The 24,309-nt window shown below is 45.8% G+C and overlaps 1 protein-coding gene and 1 long non-coding RNA gene across 6 annotated transcripts in view; one reads left to right on the forward strand and one right to left on the reverse strand.

Annotated features, from left to right (window-relative positions):
* The window catches only part of KSR2 (kinase suppressor of ras 2), a 497,446-nt gene that overhangs the window by 105,933 nt on the left and 367,204 nt on the right, over positions 1–24,309 (reverse strand). For all 5 annotated transcript variants that reach the window (XM_021923003.2, XM_021923002.2, XM_021923004.2 and 2 more), the window contains exons 6-7: positions 10,072–10,141; positions 6,875–6,958 (exon numbers count right to left, since the gene is read on the reverse strand). In XM_021923003.2, the coding sequence (XP_021778695.1) occupies positions 6,875–6,958; positions 10,072–10,141 (154 nt within the window). The remainder of the gene's footprint in view (positions 1–6,874; positions 6,959–10,071; positions 10,142–24,309) is intronic.
* Positions 17,233–18,966, forward strand: LOC116268940. Its single transcript, XR_004176215.1, has 3 exons — positions 17,233–17,322; positions 17,617–17,699; positions 18,816–18,966. It is a non-coding gene; the product is annotated as an uncharacterized LOC116268940 (long non-coding RNA).

Raw genomic sequence — 24,309 nt, forward strand, 5'->3', positions numbered from 1 at the left:
GCGCCCTGACTGCTTCACCTGGCTAACTCCTCTTCCTTCAAGACGTAGCTTCAAGGTCTTCCAGGAGAGCACCTTGATGTGCATTACTGCATCCGCCCGACCTTGACGCGGCACCGCAGCACTTCCACACTTAAATACAAATACGAATTATCTGGGAGGCTTAGTAAAATGCACATTTCTAGGCCTTATGCTCACAGCCTGGTCCAGGAAATCTGCAGAGGAGCTCTGGAAGCTGCAATGTTAAGCTTGCACCTTGATCCCGAGATAGGTGGGGCCAGGGCACACCTTGAGAACTGATAGTAACCGTGAGCATCTCCAGGACAAGTGTGTCTTCTTCACCCTCATACTCCGAGTGGCAGCAGAGAATCCCCACACGCTCAGAGATGGCTGAACTAACCAGAACCAAAACATAATCTGAGAAGAGAAAATGGGTAGCTAAAACAAGCATCAGAGACAGCTAAAATGCTACTTATCCACTTGTGGTTCTGGAAGGTGCTCCCCTCTCTTCCACACTCCAGCCCATGAAAAAAAAAAAAAAAAAAAAAAAAAAGCATCTCCGTTCAAACTCTCGTTTTCTAGAGCAGGTGTCACCCAAATCACGTTGTGCATTTTCCTGCAAGAAATGCAGATAGCGGTAGAGAGGCTTCCAAGGAACCAGATCTCAGCTCTGCAGAAACTTGTGGAAGGACCCCGAGAAGGGGGAAGAATGCAGATAACACGTGATTGAAGGCTGGGAAACCCATCAGCATCTTACTGCAAAAGCAAACTTCTGCCAGCTGAATCCAGTTATCAGACAATATGTGAATTGTGCTGACATTCTACTCTCAGAGCTAAACTCCACTCCGCTCTCACGAACCTATTAGATGAAAACGCCTCAATTTAGATAACTGCAAATTGCTTTCTGAGTCTTAATTTCCTATTAGTTCATTAATCTCTCTATTCAAAATGCCAACAAGACAGCTAATGATAATTCCGGAGGAAGTGGGCATGAAATCGGAGCAGGAGGGAAGGGGGTTAGACATGAAGGAGATGTTGCTGGCTTCCTGGGTGGAGGGGTACCCCAAAGTTAATTCATAAAGTTAGTAATATAGCATTAGCTACATTAATTAAATACTTCTACTGGACTGGGTACTAGGATGAACATGTCATTGAACAATTACCTTGTTTTGTTGTCGTTGTTGTTGTTAAGCAGTCTAGTAAGGTGGATATTATTATCCCCATTCTACAAAAAAAAAAAACTTGAGGCTCCAAGGGGCCGCACAACCAGCTGGCAGCAGAGTCAGGGTTCAAATACAGGCATGTCTGACCTACAGCCTGTGTTCCTAATCACACGTTATCTTTTTTTTTTTTTGAGATAGGGTCTCACTTTGTCACCCAGGCTGGAGTGCAGTAGTGCAATCTCGGCTCACTGCAACCTCCACCTCCTACGTTCAAGTGATTCTCCTGCCTCAGCCTCCCGAGTAGCTGGGATTACAGGCACCCACCACCAAACTGGGCTAATTTTTTGTAGTTTTAGTGGAGACGGGGTTTCACCATGTTGGCCAGGCTGGTTTCGAACTCCTGACCTCAAATGATCTGCCTGCCTCAGCCTCCCAAAGTTCTGGGACTACACGCGTGAGCCACCATGCCTGCCTCCTAATCACACATTATCTTTTAGGCTCGTCATACCAATGGATGAATTTGCTGGGCAGATGATGATGAAAAAGATTCCTACCTATAGAGTGCAGTTAAGGCGTGTAAGAACAGAAGAGCCTGAAACACCATCAGCAAAGACTTACACAAACATCTCGCATTATAAAATGTCCAGCTGGACAATACAGTTTGAATTTGTTTTTTAAGCTAGTACTTCTAATGTAGAGCGGTGGTTTGCAAACTGGGGTCCGAGGGCCAGCAGCCTCAGTGTGGCCTGGGAACTTGATAGAAATAGACATTCTGGGAGTCCAGCCCAGAGGTATTGAACCTGAGAGTCTAGAAGTGGAGCCCAGAAAGCTGTTTGTTAAATAAACCCTCCAGGGGATTCTTGTGCACACTCAAGTTTGAGAACCATCATCTAGAAAATGAAAAGTAGCTCAGGAAAGAAATTTGGCGATCACCTAGAGTAGTGTTTCTCAAACGTTAATGTGCAAAGGAATCACCAGGACTGTATTAGCCTGCTTTCGTGCTGCTGATAAAGATGTACCTGAGACTGGGTAATTTATAAAGAAAAAGAGGTTTAAGGGAGTCATAGTTCCATGTGGCTGGGGAGGCCTCACAATCATGGTGGAAGCCCAAAGGTGGCGACAAGAGAGAATGAAAGTCAAGCGAAAGGTGTTTCCCCTTATAAAAGCATCAGATCTCTTGAGACTTATTCACTACCACAAGAACAGTATGTGGGAAACGGCCCCCATGATTCAATTATCTCCCACTGGGTCCCTCCCACAACACGTGGGAATTATGGGAGCTACAATTCAAGATGAGATTTGGGTGGGGACACAGCCAAACCATATCAAGGACCATCTTAAATGCAAATTCTGATTTGGCAGGTCTGGAGTGGGCCCCGAGAATGTGCATTTCCAGCCAGGTGCCAGGTGACGCTCATGGTGCTGGTCCAGGGACCATGTGCAGAATAGCATGAGGCCAATCCAATCCCTGTCACCCAGGGAGTTTCTGGCAGTAACAGAACTGGATTTGCTCTGGGTGAAAAAAAAAAAAAAAATCATTCCCTTCAGGGAAGGTTCAAACCCAGGCTTCTGGAGGGGCTTTCAGAGGACAGGAAATGACCCAGATCACACACTACTATTTTTGCAAAGTTCTCACTCAGGTATGAGACCATCCTTGAACACTTGAATTGAAGTTGCAGCCCCCATCCTGACCCTTCTCTGCTTTGTCCATCTTCTTAGCATTTTGCATCATCTTATCATATGACCTAATTTACTAATTTACTTTGTTTACTGTCTGCCCAACTCCTGCCCATGCCCCAGCATAGAAACTAGGGAAGGATTTTGTCTCTTTTATTCACTGTCGTTTCCCCAGTGCCAACCATTGTGCAGTCTATAGCAGGTGCCCAAAAAGTATTAGTTGAATAAGTGAACAAATGGTTCTGCTCATTTTCTACAAGAAGCTGCCTCCTCATCCTTGGTGTCACCTCTCTGAAATGTCACCTGTCACCGCTCTTTATGTGTACACTCTCATTTTATTGACATTCAATTTCCATAGGTGTGTCTCCTCTAAACTCCTTGACATGGGGTCTGTACATCTCCCATTTCTATCCCTCATCCAACCCTTCTATCAGCTCATAAGTGCACCCAAAATTCTGCGAATCTTTGAAAACACATACAAGTAACCCTCTATCCTCACTATAACTAATGCAAAAACTGCAGGAATTTATTATAGAACACGTCTCAACTTCAACTGGTGATATTAGCAATGCATGCTCATAATTATGTACTGGAGATTGCTCTCAATTCTGTTGTAGTTTCTGCAAGCACTATGTCAAAACTCCTGAAGCATGTCAGATCTTCATGTTTTGAATTTTTGGTTTTGAATTTTGCCTCTTATATGCCAGGAGTCATTTTCGCACAAGATGGAATAGGGAAGAATGTGATAAAACATTGCAATCTGGAGCATGGACATTTCATTGACTCCTTCCAACAGCCCTGTGGTGGGCGTTAATGTCACACTTGCGTTGTAGAGAGAAACGCTGAGCCCCATGATGGCACACCTCTGCTTAAGCTCATGCAAGAGTTTAGTAATGGAGCTGGGACCCAAACTCAGCTCTGACTGCTTTCCAAGTCTGTGTTCTTGCAGCCTGCCGCCCGATCCCATCCCTATCCTTCCCACAACCTCCTCTCCCAACCCTTGGCAGGGTCTAAGGCTTTGCTCAGGATTTTTAGACCAGAGAGCACTAGCAAAGGCTACTTCTGAGTTCTGCGTCTAGTGCTGGAACTGAAAACGGCCTGGGAAGTGTTCGGCCTCGCTACCCCAGCTGCATTCCTGTCACCTAATTACCTGACTTCAAAGCCTTCACACGGCAGGTATGAGGATGTAAGAGTTGCCATCACCTCCTCGGAATGTGGTAGGACTAGATACAGATGAGACGGGTCTTCAGAGCTGCTGGTATACGGAGAAAATCAGCCAGCCCGGGGGCCAGACCTAAAGGCCTAGCCTTATGCCTTTTGTTGTCAGAAAGACCACTGAGAGCCTAGGTTCACAGAGGACCAAGGCAAGGAAGGTGGCCTTGAAGTACTAATGCTTGGTCATTATTGCCCCTGCTTCCCCTTAAATTTTTTTTTTTTTTTTTTGAGACAGGGTCTTTCTCTGTTGCCTAGTCTAGAGTGCAGTGGTGCAATCCCAGCTCATTGCAACCTCAAGCTCCTAGGCTCAAGTGATCCTCCTGCCCCAGCCTCCCAAGTAGCTAGGACCACAAATATGTGCCATCACTCCTGGCTAATTTTTTACCTTAATTTATTTTGTAGAGACAGGGTCTAGTTCTGTTGCCCAGGCTGGTCTTGAACTCCTGTCCTCAAGTAATCTTCCTGCCTCAGCCTCCAGAGTGGCTAGGACAACAGGCATGTACCATCATGCCTGACTAATTTTGTGTGTGTGTGTGTGTGTGTGTGTGTGTGTGTGTGTGTGTGTGTGTGGATGGGGGTCTCACTATGTTGCCAAAGCTGGTCTCAAACTCTTGGGCTCAACTGATCCTCCTGCCTCAGCCTCCCAAAGTGCTGGAGTTACAGGCATAAGACTCTGCATCTGGCCTGTGCTTCCCTTTATACTATGGGGCTTAAGGCTCCCCACGACTCCAGGAGGAAAGGATGCTCAACCTTACCTTCATTACTCAGGTGAGACTGCCAGGTGGAGGGTACGGACAGGGGTGGGGCAAAGTGGGCAGAGTGAGAGCTTGCCCTTGCCACTATCTCACTTTTATCTTGGGGCAGGGATGTGGGGAGGCCTGAAAGGGCCTAAATGAGAGGCCTCTGCCTGGACTAGACAAGGAAGAGCAAGCCTAGAGCAGAAAGAGGAGTTCTCAGAATCTTTTAAACTAAATGACTTCTATAAAGCAAACAGATGCACGTTCATTTGTAATTATTACATAAAGTTGACTGTTACTGACTATTTTGTAATGTTGGACCTGAAGGGGTATGTAATACGTGTTTACAGAAGGAGAGAGAGGGAAAGATTGAGGCCCGACAGCAAAGCATTGCAATTTCTTACAAAGGACTGGACTAAGCCAGGCACTGTGTTATGTCCTCAAGTGTGCTGAGTTATCAAAAGCTCATTGCCACCCAAGGCAGGCATGATAATTATATTAGTCTGTTTTTATGCTGCTGATAAAGACGTACCCATGACTAGGTAATTTATAAAGAAAAAGAGGTTGAATGGACTCACAGTTCCACGTGGCCAGGGAGGCCTCACAATCATGGTGGAAGGCAAAAGGCACTTCTTACATGGCAGTGGCAAGAGAGAATGAGAAAAAACAAGCAAAAGGGGTTTCCCCTTATAAAACCATCAGATCCCATGAGACTTATTCATGCCACAAGGATAGTACGGGGGAAACCGCCCCAATGATTCAATTATCTCCCACCGAGTCCCTCCCATAACATGTGGGAATTGTGGGAGCTACCATTCAAGATGAGATTTTGGTGGTGACACAGCCAAACCATATCAATTATTATTCCTCTCACACAGATGAAAATACTAGGGACAGAAATGTGAAGTGACTTGCCCAAGGTCAGGCAGCTGCCAAGTGGCAACGCCAGGATTTGAAACCAGAGCCCATATCTAGTGTCTCAGTCTTCTTCTTCCTCCCTACCTTTTGCCAGCCATGACCTTGAATGGGGGTGAGGAAGAGAAAGGAAGCTGGGGGAGGCAGAGCTTGGGTGGTCTGGCTTTCTCATCAAAATTCCAGACCAACATGATACTACAGAAAGTGAGCAGAAAAGGAGTTAGGGATCTGGGTTCAGGTCCTGACTGTCACTTCTTCACAGTGACTTTTCATTGCTAGACTCAGCCTTCACATCTGTAAAATGGGGAGAATTACAATGCTGGTTCAAAAAGGTACCATGAGGAGAAAGAAAAAGCAGAGACAGACTTGGGAGCCAGGCGCGGTGGCTCCCGCCTGCAATCCCAACACTTTGGGAGCCTGACGAGGGAGGATCACTTGAGGTCAGGAGTTCAAGAGCAGCCTGGCCAACATGGTAAAACCCTGTCTCTACTAAAATTACAAAAAAAAAAAAAAAAAGCCAACATGGTGGCACAGGCCTGTAGTCCCAGCTACTCAGGAGACGGAGGCAGGAGAATTGGTTGAACCCGGGAGGCGCAGGTTGCAGTGAGCCAAGATCACACCACTGCCCTCCACCCTGGATGACAGAGCAAGACTCCATCTCAAAAAAAAAAAAAAAAAAAAAGAGACAGAGAGAGAGAAAAGGATTTGGCAAATTCTAACTCAGGATCAGCAAATTACAGATGAGGGCCACAGCCAGCCTGTAGTCTGTTTTTGCAAATAAAGTTTTATTGGAATAAATGAAGCTGTCAAGACTGTTTCTGTATTGTTTACGGCTGCTTATGGTCTGCAAAGCCTAAAATATTTGCTATCTGGTCAACTTGAGAAAGTGTGCCAACCCCTGGCCTTAGATGCTATGAAAACGAGAAGTACCACTGTGCCTCAGCACACAGCATTAGGCATTTCCAGCATCTTCCATCAGCTCTGGTTCTTATTCAGAATTGCCCTCCCTTGACACCCTACCGAAAGTAGAGGTGCATTTCAAATCTATTTCTTAAAAACAAAGCAAACAAGAGTGAAGAAATCAAACTCCCAAAGGCTGTTTCAGTGACCTGCATAGTTCTAGCTGACATTGGGTGCTGGAAAAAGTCACCGCAGGGCACAGTCACTTACTTGCAGTTTTTACACTTGAGGCCAAAAAGCATCCCTTTCCCACAGACTGTGCATGTCTGAGACATCCAGTACTTGGTGGAAAACCTGTGGAAAAGAGACAGAAAATGTTCAAGGTTAAGGAAACGGCAACTGACCTATCTCTAGAGGGATGAAGCACTTGAAGAGCAAGCACACGAACCCTGGATTCCAGTCCTGTTTCTTCCGAGCTGTGTGACTTAATCAAGTTGCTTAAACCACTGGAACCTCTGTTTCCCCATCTGTAAACTCCAGATAATAACAGTATTGACCTCGTAGGTTACTGGGGAGATTAAATGAGGTCAGTCAGGCATGTCAAGGGCTCCGTGCAGTGCCTGGTACATAGTAAGCACTCAGTAAATTGGGCTGTGACTATACTATTACCTTGAACATTCATAAGGGTCATTCATTTGTTCAACAAATATTGCCTGGTGGCCTACTATATGCCAAGGTCAGTTCTGGGACAGAGCAATGGATAGGGCTGGAACTGCCTGCAGAAAGCTACAAAGCAAGGTGGAGCCTCCTGGGGGACCCGCTGAACCATCTCCCATCAGTTGCTGGTCACACCACCTGGGGAGTATCAAAGGGAGCCCTCCCCTCCCAAAAGACCTGAGAACCCAAACTTCAGTGGCAGAGAAGAGTCTTTGAAAGTGAAAGCCATTTCAGACCATCAGCTCACCTTGCTCTCCAACCCCATCCACTTGCTGCAAACATGGGCAGTTTGGAGGTCTCCCGTGTACAGCTATAAACCAACTGGAGCAGAGGTGCATTCGATTAACTCCCCGGGCACATCTCCCCTCGATATTGCCAGGGTGCTTTCTTCCCCAAGAGATATGAGGCAGCGGCAGGACTGGGCCCAAGAAAAGTACTGAAGGTTGCCAGGTCACAGTTAATTTTAATTTTCAATGTGTGTCACCGTCAGCAGGAGTTGTATCTAATCTCCACTGCCTCAGAGTGTCAAAAGGGAAATCGGAAGTGATTATATAACTTGGAGTCGGAGAATTTCGAGGGAAAGGTTGCGTCCCTCTGTTGGACCGTTTTGCCTGATTTGGGTCAGTCACTCTCCAAACAAAATAAGCCACAGCCCAAAGCCTCCAAATCTAAGCAAATAGCAATATTCTGAGCAAAGACGCTTACTGCCAAGAAAACTCTCCCTCTCTGGTTTTGGATTTGTGAGTTGGTCAAGCCCCTTTCTTTCCCTTCAGCAGAGCCAGTGAGTTTAGCAGACTCTGTTTTGCAGAATTTGGCAGCTCTGGGGAATGGCGGCGAAGGAGCGTGTATTTCACTCATCAGCCAGCCACACAGGAATGGCGGGCAGGCGTCAGAAGCAGTGGGTGACAGTTTTTTCTCCTTTCCAGCCCTCTCTTGTGCTTGGGATCAGCTCTGCCTCTTCCCCAGCTCTGGCTGAAGTGACTTGGATAGCAGCAGATGGGATTTTAATTTCATTTCTTCACCGAGGCTGGGGTGAGTCCAGTTCTCTCTACCTCCTGGCATTAAGCCCAGGGAGAAACACAGGGAGAGACTGAAGAGTAGGAGGTCATCCCAAGTCTCAGCTCCTCTGGGAAGACATTCCTACAATTAACAGGTTGTCTCCCTCCTCTGGGCATCAGCTTTTGAATCTTAGGGACTACCAGAGAGCCTGGGGGCTGGGCGATCTAAGGGGTGGGGCTGAGCCAGGGGCATGGCCAATCCAGGAGCCGAGCTGAGCCAGAGGAGTGGCTGACCCAGGGGTGTGGCCGAGCCAAGAGCGTGGCTGAGCCAGGGGCGTAGCCAATTCAAAACTGGGGATGAGCCAGGGGCAGGGCCAGTCCAGGGAGCATGGTCGATCAAGGGGCGTGGCCAATCCAGGGGTGGAGCAGAGCCAGAGAGCAGTGAGGAGGAAAATACAAAGAAAAGCCCTCGTCTTTGATGCCCTTCTCTCTGCAGCTCAAGGCCTGACCACTGACGTGTCTATCACATACTTCTCACTGCTTCCTCCAAAGTTTTCTCATTTCAGTCTTAACAACTATCCTGTCAACACACTTCTTTCAAAAACTGTTGACGAGATGCCATTCCGTGAGTCCCCATCATGAGAATGCTCATCTCCGCCATGGCCCCAGCTATGGTGATGCATCTGGCCCTGCTATCACCCTACCTTGTCACCCTGATCTCTCCATACTGTCGTGGTCTGTTAACTATCTGACCCCCCCCTAGAGCACAAGCTCCCCAAGGGAACAGGCCTTATGTCTTGGTCAGGGCTGTAACTGTGGCACAGAAACTCTGTAAATACAAGTGGAAAGAATCCATGAATGAGTGAACGGGTCCCCCAGTGAGTTCACAGAGGCCCTGGTGCTAGGAAAACCCAGCAGGGTGTCAAAAGAACACAAAGTACTGAGGCTAATTAGCTTTTCGACCTATCGCTTAATCTCCCAGGGCCTCAGTTTGCCTATCTGTCCAATGGCCATGAGCACACTTGCCCCACTCACCCTGCTAAGTTTGTGAGGAGACTGGAACTACTAAGACGAAGTGGGGAACGCTAAATTCAGGGAGTTAAAGGACTTCTTATAAGGGATGCCTGGTATATGCAAACCCCCCTCCCCAAAAGGGCAGGTATAGCCTTGGAGAGGACCACCTGTTCCATGCACCCAGCAGGGTTAGAGCTCTGGACCGACCTCCACCACACCAGAGAATGGACACCTGCAATCTTGTGTATTCTGGGTGAGGAGATCAAAAATTAGGACATAAAGCATTAATCTTAAGAATGATACTGTTTATTAAGTGTTTGTTATGTGCCAGGCCCTGTGCTAAGCACTTTACATATATTATCTCATTTAATCTGTACAGTCACCCTATAGGTAGGCAGAATTATCTAAGGAAAAAAATTGAGCCTCAGAAAGGTTAAGTAACTTCCAAGGTTGCAAAGCTATACGAGCTGGGATTGGAACACGGGTCAGTCTGACTCCAAAGCCCTGGCTTTTAACTGCTATGTGCTAATTTTATAAGGGTCAGATTAGTAAGAAGCAGATGTCTCAGTCCCCTGGTTGCCACTTTAAAGTTTAGCCTAGCAGAGGAGAAAGGGACATGGAGATGTAGGTGCTGGAGTTCAATAGCCCAGCCTTCTCTCACCCCAGGGCAGGGGCCAGAGCCCCCACCCCTCACAGGGCTGTGAAGTAGGCACCAGTGCACACAGGAATCCAGCCTACCTGTGCTTGATGGAGTTGCCGAGATCTCTGCGAGGGATCTGCGGGGACCAACGTGGCACAGACAGTGTGTCTAAAGAGAAAAGAGAACAGCCTGTTACACAAAGGGTCAGAGACTGGGGTAGGCTCTGGCAAGCCCTGGAAGGAAAAGGGGGGGCTCGTCACCCTCAGGAAGGACACCAGTTGCCATCACTTGCTAAACCAAAGCCAAGTGGAACACTGGTTTAGCTTGTCACCTCAACTCACGCAAGGTCCCCTGGGCAGGGCTGCCAGGGGATGCCTTAAATGAAGCCAGCTGTGGAATGAATAAAAGCAAGCATCACTTCCATTTACGGAGTGCTTGGTGTGTGCCAGGCATGTGCTAAGTGATTCACATGCCTTAGCTTGCTACATTCTCCAAACGACCCCAAGAATAGGGGTTGCTAGCATCTTCACCTTACAGAAGAAAAAACTAAGGCTTGGAGAGGGGAAGTCGCTTGCTCTAGGTCATATACCTTAGAGGCTGCACAGCAGCTGTGATTTCGGGTTCGAGGAAACTGAAATGAACATATGCCTTTGCATGAAAGTTAGAGTGCAGTGGATTCCCAGTGACAGCCAGGCACGTGATGCTTTTCTCATTTCTGCCATGCCTCTATACAACTGCCAAGTTATTTATTTAACATTTTAGGCTGACTCCAATATTTTTGGCTAAATACACTTATTTAAAAGCAAACCCTATGTGGAAAGCCATATCAATTTCTGTACATTATAGATAATTATTTTAATAATGTCCAAACATGCACCACCTAAAGTTATGCAAGAGTAAGTAGGTGGATGGATGAGTGAATAGATGGGTGGGATGGATAGGATGGATGGATAGGCAGGTGGGTGAGTGGATGGATGGATGGATAGGTGGGTGGGTGAGTGGATGAATGGATGGATAAGTGGGTGGGTAAGTGGGTGGATGGATGAATAGATGAATAGATGGGTGGGTGGGTGGATGGATGGATGGATGGATGGATGGATGGATGGATGGGTGGATGGATGGATGGATGGATGCATGGATGGATGGATGGATGGATGGATGGATGGATGGACGGGTGAATGGACGGGTGAATGGAAATACGGATAGGTGAGTGGATAGACAGGTAGGTGGGTGGGTGGATGCATGATGAATGGGAATGAGGAAGAAACAAAACAAAATCAAACTTCAGATGAGATGCCTGTCCCCATCTGGTCTTTTCTTTCATCCCTTAGGCTAAATCTCAACGAACTGTACTATCACTCCATTACAGACTGAGTTCTGGTTCTCCCACAGACCCTGTGCACCAGGTCCCACCTCCGCCCTACTCCCCATTGCCCACACCATCCTTCTGGCAGAGCCTGCAGGCCCCAGAGAGCTGTAAAACAATGGCAACAAGTAACCAGTGTTGCCTGTGGAATCTCCACCAGACAGGGAGAGAAGCAGCAAGTGCCTGACCCTACACGCCAGTTCTCATTTCTCAGGCCAGATGGATGGAGCCAGCTCCCTGTGTCTGGAGCTGCAAATGCATGCCTCATTTTTCACAGCAATTGTTATGGAGTGGCACTCTCTTCGGGGAGCCGGGCATGTCAGAACCTATCACAGAGCATTTAACCCCCAACCTACTTGCTCCTCTATTCTGTCTAATGACACCATCCACAGCCATCTGAAAGCTGTTTCCAGAAATCCCAGTTCTGCCCTTGTAAAGCTGGGATCCTTTATGAGAGAGCTAATGATTTCCCAAGCTTCAAAGGGCAGAGAAAACCTAGGAGGGAAAGAGCATGATGTATCAATCAGAATTATAGCCTGTGGGATTCCTTTAGTTTAAGTAAAGACTAAATGTCATCAACCTCAAGCCCATTTTACTACTTGTTTCCATTTCTGAGGGAAATAGAAAAGATAAGAGGAAAAAAAAAATTTTAAGAGAGCATTTTTCTATTCCTATCCCTTTTGGGGACTGAAGTCAGATGTAGGAGGAGGGATTCCACCATTAACTCCCTAAGGTGCTTTCTTCAGTGCCAGGGGTGGGTGGACTGCGCTGGAGAGGAAGGGTCAGCGTCCTCACCAGGAAATCTACAAAACTAGGAGTGCTAAATGGGTTTCATTTCAGGCGCCACTAGTAGTGGCTGCCCAAAGAAGTGTGTTAAAATGGATTCTGAGGCTCAACAGGAAAGGGCACTGAAATTGATTAGCAATGTCTGCCACGGGTGAAGAATAAGATTGTACCAACAGGTCCGCCTACATTTTCCACCTCTGCAAGAGCAGGAACCACATCTCATCTTTCCATCATCATCTCAAAGCATAGTGCCTGAAGCAAAGTACTTAATACACGTTTGCTGAATCCAAGATTATTATAATAAAAACTCCGAGTTTACTGATTACTCAATAGGTGCTAGGCATGTTATACCTGGAAGCTATTCCTCTGTGCGGTCAGGCTATCATTATTCCCATTGTGCAAAGGAAGACAAAAGGATCTCAGAGAAATGCAGTGACTTGCTAAAGGCCACACAGTCAGGTACCTGCAGATGCTCAATGAGGAACTCTGCAATTGTTTGAAAGTCTTCCAGGAGCCCCTGCACCCCAGTTCTCAACCAGACGAGTGCTTTTTCCCCCTAGGGGATATCTGGCAATGTCTGGGGACATTTTTGGTTTTCACACTCTGTGTGTGTGTGTATGTGTATATGTGTGTGTGTGTGTGACCAGCATTTGGTGGAGAGACAGCAGGGATACTGTTTAACATCTTATAATGCACAGGGCAGACTCCCATTATAAAGAATTAAACAGCCCAAAATGTCAATAGCACCAAGGTAGAGAATTCCTGATCTAGATGTTTCTCTGTTTCTCTAGCCAGCTTCTTCCCTTACTACCCCCACCCCTCCACCAAAAATCCCCCAGGTGGTGCTTCTGAGGCTCAACTCAGCAGAGAACAAATCCTCTTTTATTATAAGCACATCTCACTATTAGGTTCACAGCCTAATATTCAGTTATTCTCAATTATAGCTCCTTTTCAAAAACTAGATGTAATTAAGTTTAGTAGTTTGGTCTCATTTCCCAATATCTGGTTGAAGGGGTGAATTCTGTCAATTACATTAAGCGGCTGCAGCATCATTAGTCTCATGCAATAATAACCTCCACGCAGCTTCCTACGTGGGCGTGAAGATTTGAACTTTGAGATCCTTTCTTTGCTTTCTTCATTTGGATTTTATTAAACTTGCCAATGCAAGCCTTAAAGCAACGGAAAACTGTTGAAAGGGAAGGGGAAAAAATATATGAAAATCCAGGGCTTATCATAGCAGAGAAGACAAACAACATTTACAGCAATTAAACCAAAACAGAAACTTCTGTTTAACAATCAAAGCACCTATTAAGATGTCTCCATAGCTGAACAAAAGCTTCTTTTCTTCTCTAATTTTCTGATAACAAGTCATGCAGACACAGAGGCAGAATTTTGTGCATCCCTGGTGCCTACGGTCTCAGGAGTAGAATAATAGACATTTCTCCGTAGATATTTTCATTTCTAGTGCACAGAAAGAGGCGGAAGGAGGGAAGTTTCTTCTCCCCTTGCACAGGTCTAGCTATTGATATCTTCTGAGAAATGCATCTGCCCAGAAGGGGCTTTGCACAGAAGAGGGAAAAGCCAGGAGCCCTGGTCTTTGGAATCACCTTAGCAGTCAGAGAGACAAACAGAAGGCCCAACAGAAGAAACCAACATTAACAAAGCATCCACACCGCACAGCGCTGCTTGATGAAAAATCAGTCTCTGACCTGGTGAATTTGAAAGCTCCCTGACGGATGAGCTAGGCACGGGAAAAATACGTGAGGATATACACAGAGATACAGGGAAAAATGGGTGACAATGAAGGAAAGGAAGAGGAGGAGAAGAAAGAAGAAAATAAGATATAAGAAAAATACGGCTGGGTGCGGTGACTCACACCTGTAATCACAATACTTTGGGAGGCCAAGGTGGGAGGATCACCTGAGGTCAGGAGTTCGAGACCAATCTGGCCAACACGGTAAAACCCTGTATCTACTAAAAATACAAAAAAAATTATTTTCGTTTATGGCAGGCACCTGTAATCCCAGCTACTCAGGAGGCTGAGGCAGGAGAATCACTTGAACCTGGGAGGCTGAGGCTGCAGTGAGCCAAGGTTGTGCCATTGCACTCCAGCCTGGGCAACAAGAACGAAACTCTGAAAGAAAAAAAAAGAAGAAGAAGAAAGAAAGAAAAGAAAAAAGAAAAGAAGGGGGGAGGAATAGCATTAGGAGATATACCTAATGTAAATGACAAGTTAATGGATGCAGCACACCAACATGACACATGTATACATATGTAACAAACCTGCACGTTGTGCACATGTACCCTAGAACTTAAAGTATAATAATAATAATAAAAAAGAAAAGAAAGAAAGAAGAAAAATAATAGTAGATCTGCTGTCTGTTGTTACCATGTGCCAAGCACTACTGTCAAACAGACCCTTGACCTATATTATCCCATTAATACAAACACTACAGAGTATACACACACGTAGCATATCAGCCATGATCATTAGTGCTATTTCAACAAGGAAATTAAAAAGTTATCCTGACTGCCCAAAGTAAATGCAAGTAAATGCCAGAATGGGGATTTTTAATTGAGCCGTGGCTGTGAATTTCATCTCCCTTTCACAGATGGGAATATTGAGGCTTAGAAGCAATATGCAATTGTCTAGAGCTGATAAGTGACTGAGTTGGGATTTAAACTGCAGACAGAAACAAACTGGACGCTTTTAGTCCAGACCTCCCTCCAACACCCTGCTCAACCCATCCTATACTGCCAAGGCCTCCTATCTACCTCTGTCTGGGAAGGACCAAGGAGGCCTGGGAGGCGATGTAATAGCATAATGCTACTGTCCCACCCAAAAGATGATCACGTCCTAATCCCTGGAACCTGGGACTATGTTATCTTATCCAGCAAAAAGAGATGCTGAAGATGTGACCAAGTTAATTATCTTGAGATGGAGAGGTTACCCTGGATTACACGGGTGGACCCAATGTCACCATAGGCCCGTATAAGACGGAGGGAGGAGGGTGAGAGTCAGAGGTCAGAGAAGGGGACGTGACAATGAAAGCCAAGGTCAGAGTGATGCAACTGCTGATTCTGAAGGAGGAGGTGGGACACCAGCCAAGGCACAGAGCTAGAAAAGGCGAGAATGGATTCTTCCCCTAGAGCTTCCAGAAGGAACCAGCTCTGCCGACACCCTGATCTTAATCCCATTGGCATCCATTTCGGACTTCTGACCTCCAGAACTGTAAGATAATAAATCTGTGTTGTTTTCAGCCACTGAGCTGGTGGCCGTTTGTCACAGCAGCCATGGGAAACTGACACAGCACCTACCTTGTTCCAGGCATGGTTTCAAGGGGATATGGTGAACAGGATAACCATGTTTTTTGAGCTTAGAGTCTACAGGGGGAAAGTACAGAAAGTAAATGAGCCAAGAAATAAGAGTCCATGAGGAAAATGAAACAGTACCGACGTTGGGGTTGTTTTACGGCAACGGAAACCCTGATGTGCGTTAGAATGGAAGGAGGACGCTGTGTATGGATTTAAGAGCTCCCTCTGGCGGTCGAGGGGAAATAGCCTGCCAGGCTGTAACTGGAAAAAACAGGGAGGGCCTCCCCACCTCCCTATCCCCGCATCAATGCTCCATCACCCCAACCCCTACCCAGGTCCAGCGCTACAGCCCTAACCCTGACAAGATCATTCCTTCCCAAGGTCATTCTCCCAACCCAGGCCTTTCCCACCGGAGCTGTCATGATCCCACCCACAGCCCCTCATAAAAAATCCACATCCCATCACTCCTCAATGTCCCCGGGAAAAGCAAAGGGGGTGTACTCATTGGCCCCACAGCCTGTATTATTTTTCAGAAGCTAACAGAGTATATTTACTATGCCGTGGCATAGACTGACCTTAGAGGAGAGTTTCTGAAGAAATTTTCATGGGATTTGCATTCTTAAACCCAAGCAGGGGAGGATAAAGAGATAGCCACAGGAAGAAAGCAAAGCCAATTTTTAAAAATTATTGTTTGTAATTTGTCTGCTATGGGGACAAATGACACTAGGCTGGGAGATTTTGGGGTTTGGGCCTGGGTCTCATCTGTCACTGTATCCCCAAGTGTCTAGCTCAGGATCTGCTCAAAGAATATTAAATGTGTGTTTAATGGACAAATGAAGGACGAACAAATGAATAGACTGATAGTCAAGTCCTGGCTGAAACTGGTGTTTTTCTGGTTAATGAGAAACTTACGTGGCCCTGGGAGATCTTAGAGATAACTTTATCAGACTCAGAGCAAATCTGAACTGATTTATCCTCAAAATATTCAGTGTGGTAGGGAAGAAAGTACACATTATAACTATTTCACAGATGGCAAATTGAGGTAGATGTGGGATGTGACCTGCTGAGTGTCTTTGGGCAAGTGACAACCCCATGAGCTTCAATGTCATCAGGCAAAAACTGTGAGTAAATAACAGTGCCCACTGTACCTCATTGTGTTGTTTGAAGACTAAGTAGGATAATGCACAAAGAGTATTCTGTATTCTGATCATGAGAGCAATGCTCAGACATATTTATTATATGTATCTTGCAGCTATGTCTTCATTTAATCCACACAGTCTTATGAGTTGGTATCCCCAGTTTATAGATAAGGAAAGTAAGGATAACTAAATTGTTCAAAGTCATATAGCTAAGGTTCACCAAATATCGTGAACTCCAGAGTTGAACCCAGTTTCCTATAAAATTAAAGCCTTCTATCCAGCTCCATACCATGTCCCCTTCTGAGATAAAAGTAAAAATTATCTTAAAAGCCATGCCAGTCTAGAGTTGAAAAGGACTACAAGAAATAGTTTATTGCAGTCTTTGAATCTCTCAACCCTGTTGGATAAATAAGGAGCTACTCTACCCTAAATGTTTCCATGGAGATAAAGACCTCTGAGCACATAATATTATTAAACATAATAGCTAACTTTTATTAAGCACCTACTACACAGCGGGACCTAGATTATGTGATTTAGATGTATTATTTCACTTAGTCTCCATAATTCCCTTTTAGGTGCTAAAGCTCAGGTCTGAACCCAAGAGCTCATCCTCAGAAGTAACACAAAGGAACTGGAAGTTCCAAACTGCCCTTAAACTTCCAGCCCAGGGACATGACAGACTGAGTGAGAACTCAGCAGAGGTGCTGCATTCAAATCAACTAGCAAATTCATTGAGCCTAAAGGTAACTGAAACTAATAAAACTTAGACCATTAAACTTTTCTTTGGAGTCACAGGCCAGTCACCAGCTAAAATCCCACTGATTTATCCAAGGTGCCAACCAATCCTAGATTAAAGCTGCTCATGATATCATTCACATAGCAGAGGATAACTCTATTTGCTTTAATATGCAGCTCAAATATATCAGATCTGAAAGTATTTTAATTATGTGCAGTTTCTAAAGGTTACAGCTCCATGATGCTTCAGGGCCAAATTGCATTTCTTCATGGTGTTGGACATAATTTTCTCCCTGAAACAGTGACACTCATCTCCCAAGATCCAAACATCATCATCTGGGACCCTTGATGGCTATGGGGGCTTCCATGGAACCCCTTGGCACTGGTGAGTGCATAGACCAGGGTGGCTTTGGTTTCATGTCATTGGGGAAGAAATAAGGCAGAGGAGACTGACAGCGATAAGAGATGCTAGGGGTGAGCAAGGATTCTCGATGGAAGGGATCATATACAGGGATTTCACAGAAGTTTCCTGGGGCTCCCATGACATTGAGACAAAACAATGGGCAATGGCTAAGCTATTGAGACTATGGCCTCAGTTCCTGTCCATTGCAGGAATGCAAATATTAGGATCACAGCAATCCATGCATGTGTGGAGTTTAAGTTAGAGACAAGACCTTGAGTGTGGACCTCCTCTGGAGACAGAGTAGCATATTTCTGAACAGGAAGGGCCTCAAGGGCAATCAACTTGCCCAGTGAAGTGTGGGAGAGAGAGCATGGGACTTTGACGTGAGCACACCTGTGACAAACACCAGCTCTGCCACTTACAAACTATGGGATCTTGGTACTCTTACTTTTCTGAGACTCGGTTTCTCCTATAAAAAAGAGGTCATTGTATCTCCCTCATAAGATTGGTAGGAGGATAAAGTGGGGTGATATAATTGGAACAGTGATCCACTGAGTGTCTGATATAGTATTGTTATTACTGTTTTTGTCATTGTCATCATCACTCTGCCTCTTGAATTTAACACATCAGTTAGAAAATGACAAATCTCTGTACGAACTATGACTTAGGGCCAGAGTTGGCAAACTTGACCCTCAGGCCAAATTCAACTCACTGTCTAATTTTATAAAGTTCGATTGGCACACAGCCACACCCACTCATTGACATATTGTCTATGACAGCAGTAGTAGTTGTAACAGAGACAGTATGGTCCACCAAACAAAAAAATATTTATTACCTGGCCCTTTAAAGAAAATGAGTGCCAAGTCCTGATTTAGAGCTGTGAAACTCATTTTCTTGGCTAATCAGCAGAAAGATTTTTTTCTATGGAGCCAGAAGACCAGGGTTCAGGATCCCCTTCTGCCACTTACATGGTAGGAATCCTTAGACAAACGGTCTGTAGTCTCCAAGCCAAAATACATTAAACTACTTGGTGTCACCCCACTGCCCACTTAATCCTAGCACCCTGTGACGTGTGTTGTTTTGATCCCCATTTTGCAGAAGAGAAGAGTCAGACAAAGAGGACTTGCAAGCAGCCCAGTCAAGATGATAGTCCAACGCTGTGTTCTTTCAACCCCTCACTGTCTCTCGGTAGAATAATCCATGAGGGAGCAATGTCTCTATATGCAACTTCTGAAATCTGGGTCAACTCATGGTGGCAGAGGAAAAGAAAAATTAACTCTCTCCTCTCACTGCTTCTGTCTGGATTAAATAATTTGATTTTCTAGTTGTCACTCTATCAAAGCAGAGAGAAGACCTGAAGGAGTCTTTCTCCAGGGGAAGGAATATGCTGATCCCACGCAGTAGAGGAAGAAATGCCTCATGCATCTGCTAAAGCACCATGACACAGCTGAGACCTGGGGGAGTCTTCTCTCTAAGTTACAACTGGAGGCAGTGGTGGTGGTCACGGATGAGATAGAGATAGGAGATGCCCTGCTAGGAGTGTCTCCAGGTAGCAGCTGATATTGGTAGGACCGGTGAGTGGTGAGGGCACTGCACTAACGGCAGCAAAGCAGATGAAGGGCTGGTATGTGGGGGCTAGAGGTAGGACACTGGAGACGATGTGAGGGATGACATCACAGGAAAGCTGTCATCACCACTCTCTTCCATCACCCATTCCACCTGGTCCCACCCCTGGTTAAAAAAAAAATGGTGTAGTGGCTCACGTCTATAACCCCAGCACTTTGGGAGGCAGAGGTGGGCGGATCTCTTGAGGTCAGGAGTTTAAGACCAGCCTCGCCAACATGGCAAAACTCCATCTCTACTAAAAAAGGAATACAAAAGTTAGCTGGGCATGGTGGCTCATGCCTGTAATCCCAACTACTTGGGAGGCTGAGGCATGAGAATTGCTGGAACTCAGGAGGTGGAGGTTGGAGTGAGCTGTGATTGTGCCACTGGACTCCAGCCTGGGCAATAGAGTGAGATTCTGTCTCAAAAAAAAAAAAAAAAAAAAAAAAAAAAAAAAGGGTTATACTAAACTAGAAACACCTTCAGGATCTAGTGAGGATATACGAATGTATTTATTCTAATATTCACATATTCACCCTCAGAATCACTTTCCCCCCAACTTTTTTTTTTTTTTTTTTTAGACGGAGTCTCACTCTTTCACCCAGGCTGGAGTGCAATGGAGCAATCTCCACTCACTGCAACCTCCACCTCCCAGGTTCAAGTGATTCTCCTACCTCAGCCTCCTAAGTAGCTGGGATTACAGGTGCCCACCACCATGCCCGGCTAATTTTTGTATTTTTAGTAGAGACGGGGTTTCACCACAATGGCCAGGCTGGTCTTTAACTCCTGACCTCAGGTGATCCTCCCAAAGTGCTGGGATCACAGGCATGAGCCACTATGCCGGGTCCGCTTCCCCCTTTTTGAAAAGACCACCACCACCTCATGTCTGAGTCCTGGCAGGTAACCGTCAAGCTGGGATCCCCTTAATTTGCCCTAAATCAAATGTGTGGACAGTGATAACATCCCTCCCTCTCCCAATGAGAAATGTGGATCCTAGAGTCATCACCTGTGATTTATTTCAGCCTTTCTCAGATAGCCTCAATTAAGTTTCATTGCCAGTAAAGAAAGAAAAGATGGCTGAGGCATTTAATTACAGTTTCATAATGTGCTCACTGCTGAATTTATTAAAGTGCATCAGGGATTTTTAACCTTGTAACCAAACAATGGGAGACCTGGATGCCACAGGAGTAATGATCTTCCTTGTGTTGATGATGGATGAAGAATCCAAGATGGTAACAGTAGGTCAGGTAGGCATGCAAGGGGCGTGGGGACACTGGTAGCCAATCGGGGGTGAGGCACAAGACACCATCCCATGGATCAGAGAGGGGAGTGTCATAAATTATCAATCTTCATTTGAATCTAAAGATGAGACATGTTTGAAAACTTATCTTTCTTCCCTCTCCTGGCCCCACCCCCAAACTTTCCCTTCAAATTTCCCCTTGATATAATTTTACTGCTATGGTCTAGAAAGAGGAGAGCAGCCCTGATCATGTGCAGAGGCAGCTTGGAGGCCTGGAGAAGCATGGGGCCTGGCTAGCGGTGCAGAGCCATCTCAACCCACATATATACAGGACTGTCTCCTTGACTCAAAGGAAAATGCTAATTGAAAGAAGTTGGCTTCCCCTGCCTGACTCAGGCTTAAATGAGGACAAAACAAGAGTTGACAGAGGACCCACACTGCCATCACCGCAAAGGTCCCTGTGAAGGGAGAATAACAGCCAGCCCTGTGCTCCATCAATTTCCATTGTAAATGGCCTCACATTGAAATAAACCAACAGAAACAGCAGTAGCTTGACAGGTGTGGGGCAGGGGAAGATGGGAGACACGCAGACCACAGCCTGGAATCTGCAAGTTGGGCTTGACATTTAGACCCAGAAACTGGTGAAGACTTGTTTGTGGATTGCATGTTCCCAAATCCAGGCAAATGAGGGGATGCAAACCCCCTCTTTTGCCTGAGTTGGAATGGGCAAAATGGAATTAATTTACAGATGCAGGCCTGAGTCAGAATTCTAGCTCTGTGCTTGTGTGTCCTGTCATCTGACTCTTTCCCTCTGTGCATCTCCTTCTCTGTAAAATGGGGGCAATGAAATCCATCCTGCAGGGTTTACCTGAGGATCAGACACTGGGAAATGAAGCAGGTACCTGGCAATAGTACGTATGCATTAAGAGGCAGATGGCCCCTAGAGCAATTCAGCTGCTTGCTTTTAGCTTTTCTTAGTTGTCTCTCTTCCTGGCTGGAGAAGACCAAATATGGGAAAAGGCTCTTTTGGGAAGGAAGCCATGACCGTAGAGAGAAGCTGCGGTGAGTTATGCAGGGGACAGAACTGTCTAGGTCCTTCTTACCATTTATTCCCCTTCTATCATCCTGTTCTCAGAGCGTGTCCACAGCCCTTGCCTGCCCGGGTGTGATGGATGGGTCTTAAGTTCCTCACACACTACATCATCAATTACTTACATATTTATCGCCTTGAACTGAGTTTATGGATCTTAAATCAGAGCCATTCGGAGTTGTCTGAGCTGAAATTCTCCCCTGATGGAAATATGATGTTTCTCATTATGTAGCCACTCTCTAGTTAATGTTCAGTGGAAGTTAATTGTCCACAGAACAAAGGGCTGCTGAGAAGTTCCCCCTACAGAACCATTCTGTGGAATTTACTGCCTGGATGGACTGCTTGGGGACAGACCAGATAAGCTTGCTGCCAAAGACCCCAGCCAGGCTTTCAGAAACCCAAGACACCAGGCATCATGGGGCTCTGAACTTCAGGCAATAGACTGTCTCTCTCTCTCAGTTTTCTGAGACTTAAAGTGCCATCTGAAGAGATGTCACACTGTCTGTAGTTTGCAGACATGGTGGGGACAGTCTCATGATAAATAATATACAAGTTCAAGACTGGGTGTCCATATTCCAAAGCCAATCTTTCTGAAGCATCCCCAAGTGAGGCCAGGAAGCCTGCTGAGGCGACAGGGTTGTGACAGGTACTGATTGCATCCCTGAAAGTGAGACCTCTGAGGCAGGATACCTCTGGCAATAGGGCTATGGTTTATCAGTGAGAGGTGTTATCAGTAGAGGGAGGATACAAAGAGTCCCCATACCCCCAAGAACTTGGCGATAAAGAAGGGATTCCCCGCTAACAAGAGTTAAACCAGCCCAACTCCTGACAAATAAACAAAGTTAATCTAGAGAAACAGCTCTCAATTATAAGCCCTGTTGACCCCTAGGGGACATTTGGCAATATGTGCTGACATTTTTGGTTGTCACAACTTGACGGGGAGGAGTCTTACTGGTATCTACTGGGTAGAGACCAGGGATGCTACACACGAACAGAACAGCTTCCTCCAACAAAACATTGTCCAGCTCCAAATGTCAATAGTGCCTAACTGGAAATCCCTGCCTAGAAAGACAGGAAGGGACCTAGATCTCCATAGCCTGATACAATCCATTAAATGCATGGACAGAATCTAAAAACAGGCTCAGTCACCATGAAAGGAGAGGCAGAGCCTGACCCTTCCAGCCCATCCAGAGGCAGAGCTCTTTGACTCTGGACATATGCACAAGCTCAGAGCCCATTCCTCTTTCTTCAAAACACCTACCTAGACGTCACCTTATAGCCCAACACAGTGACAGGGCCTTTTCGCTACTGAGTCTCCTACAAAGGAGTTTGTTTATTTATTTATTTACTTACTTTACATATTCTTCTGGGTATAAACAAATTTATACTAATTAATTCACACCAGTGCCACAGAGCCCTAAACATTGCTAGATCAAATTCTAATGTGCAGACAGTGCTCCACTGGGTTAATACATCATAATTAACTCAGGGACAATACTTTGAAGACCACCTCATTAAAATCTCCTAGTAGGCCTGTCCCTCCTATCAGTTACTTCTGAAGAAAGTAGCAGCAGCCCGATTTTCCACTGGGAAACTACCATTCCAATGTCCCACAGCAGGCTGAGTCCCTTCCAGTCTCAAAAGAGAGCGTTTGACCAAGGCTTGGTAAGGCCACAGCATTCTGACCATGGTGATTGGTTCAGGCAAAGACACGGGAAGGAAGGGCTGACACATCATTTGAGCCCCTGGAGCTTCTCCAGTTACCCTTCCTTCCTTCTTTCCTTCATTCCCCCCTCCCTCCCTCCCTTCCTCCCTTCCTTCCTTCCTTCCCTCCTTCATTCCCCCTCCTTCCCTCCCTCCCCCTCTTCCTTCCTCCCTCCCTCCCTCCCTCCCTTCCTTCCTTCCTTCCTTCCTTCTTTCCTTCCTTTTCCCTGCCCTCCCCTCCCCTCCCCTTCCCTCTGTTCTCATGCTGCTAATAAAGACATACCTGAGACTGGGTAATTTACACAGAAAAAGAAGTTTGATGGACTCACAGTTCCATATGGCTGGGAGGCCTCACAATCGTAGCAGAAGGCGAAAGGCATGTCTTACATGGCAGCAGGCAAGACAGAACGTGTGTAGGGGAACTCCTCTTTATAAAACCATCAGATCTCATGATTCTTATTCACTATCATGAGAACAGCAAGGGAATGACCTGCCCCCATGATTCAGTCACCTCTCCCCAGGTCCCTCCCATGACACATGGGAATTATGGAAGCTACAATTCAAGATGAGATTTGGGTGGGGACACAGTCAAATCATATCACCAAGCATCTCACTCTGACAACCAATGGGTAGTGTCTGCCACTTCCCACCTGCCATAATGCACCAACGAACACCTACCCAGACATCACCTTGTAGCAAAACAGTGTCAGGGCCTTTTCACTATTGGGTCTCCTACAAATGAGTCATTTATTTATTTATTTACTTATTTATTTATTTATTTTACATATTCTCCTGGGTATAAACAAATTTACATTAATTAATTAACATCAGCACAACAGAACCCAAAAGCTTGGTAGATCAAATTCTAATGTGGCAATTTAAAAGTAGACAATGCTCCACTGGGTTTATGAATCATAATTAACTAAGAAACAATACTTTAAAGACCACATCAT

This window comes from Papio anubis, chromosome 9, assembly GCF_008728515.1.
Source record: "Papio anubis isolate 15944 chromosome 9, Panubis1.0, whole genome shotgun sequence".
In the NCBI taxonomy this organism is placed as follows: domain Eukaryota; kingdom Metazoa; phylum Chordata; class Mammalia; order Primates; family Cercopithecidae; genus Papio; species Papio anubis.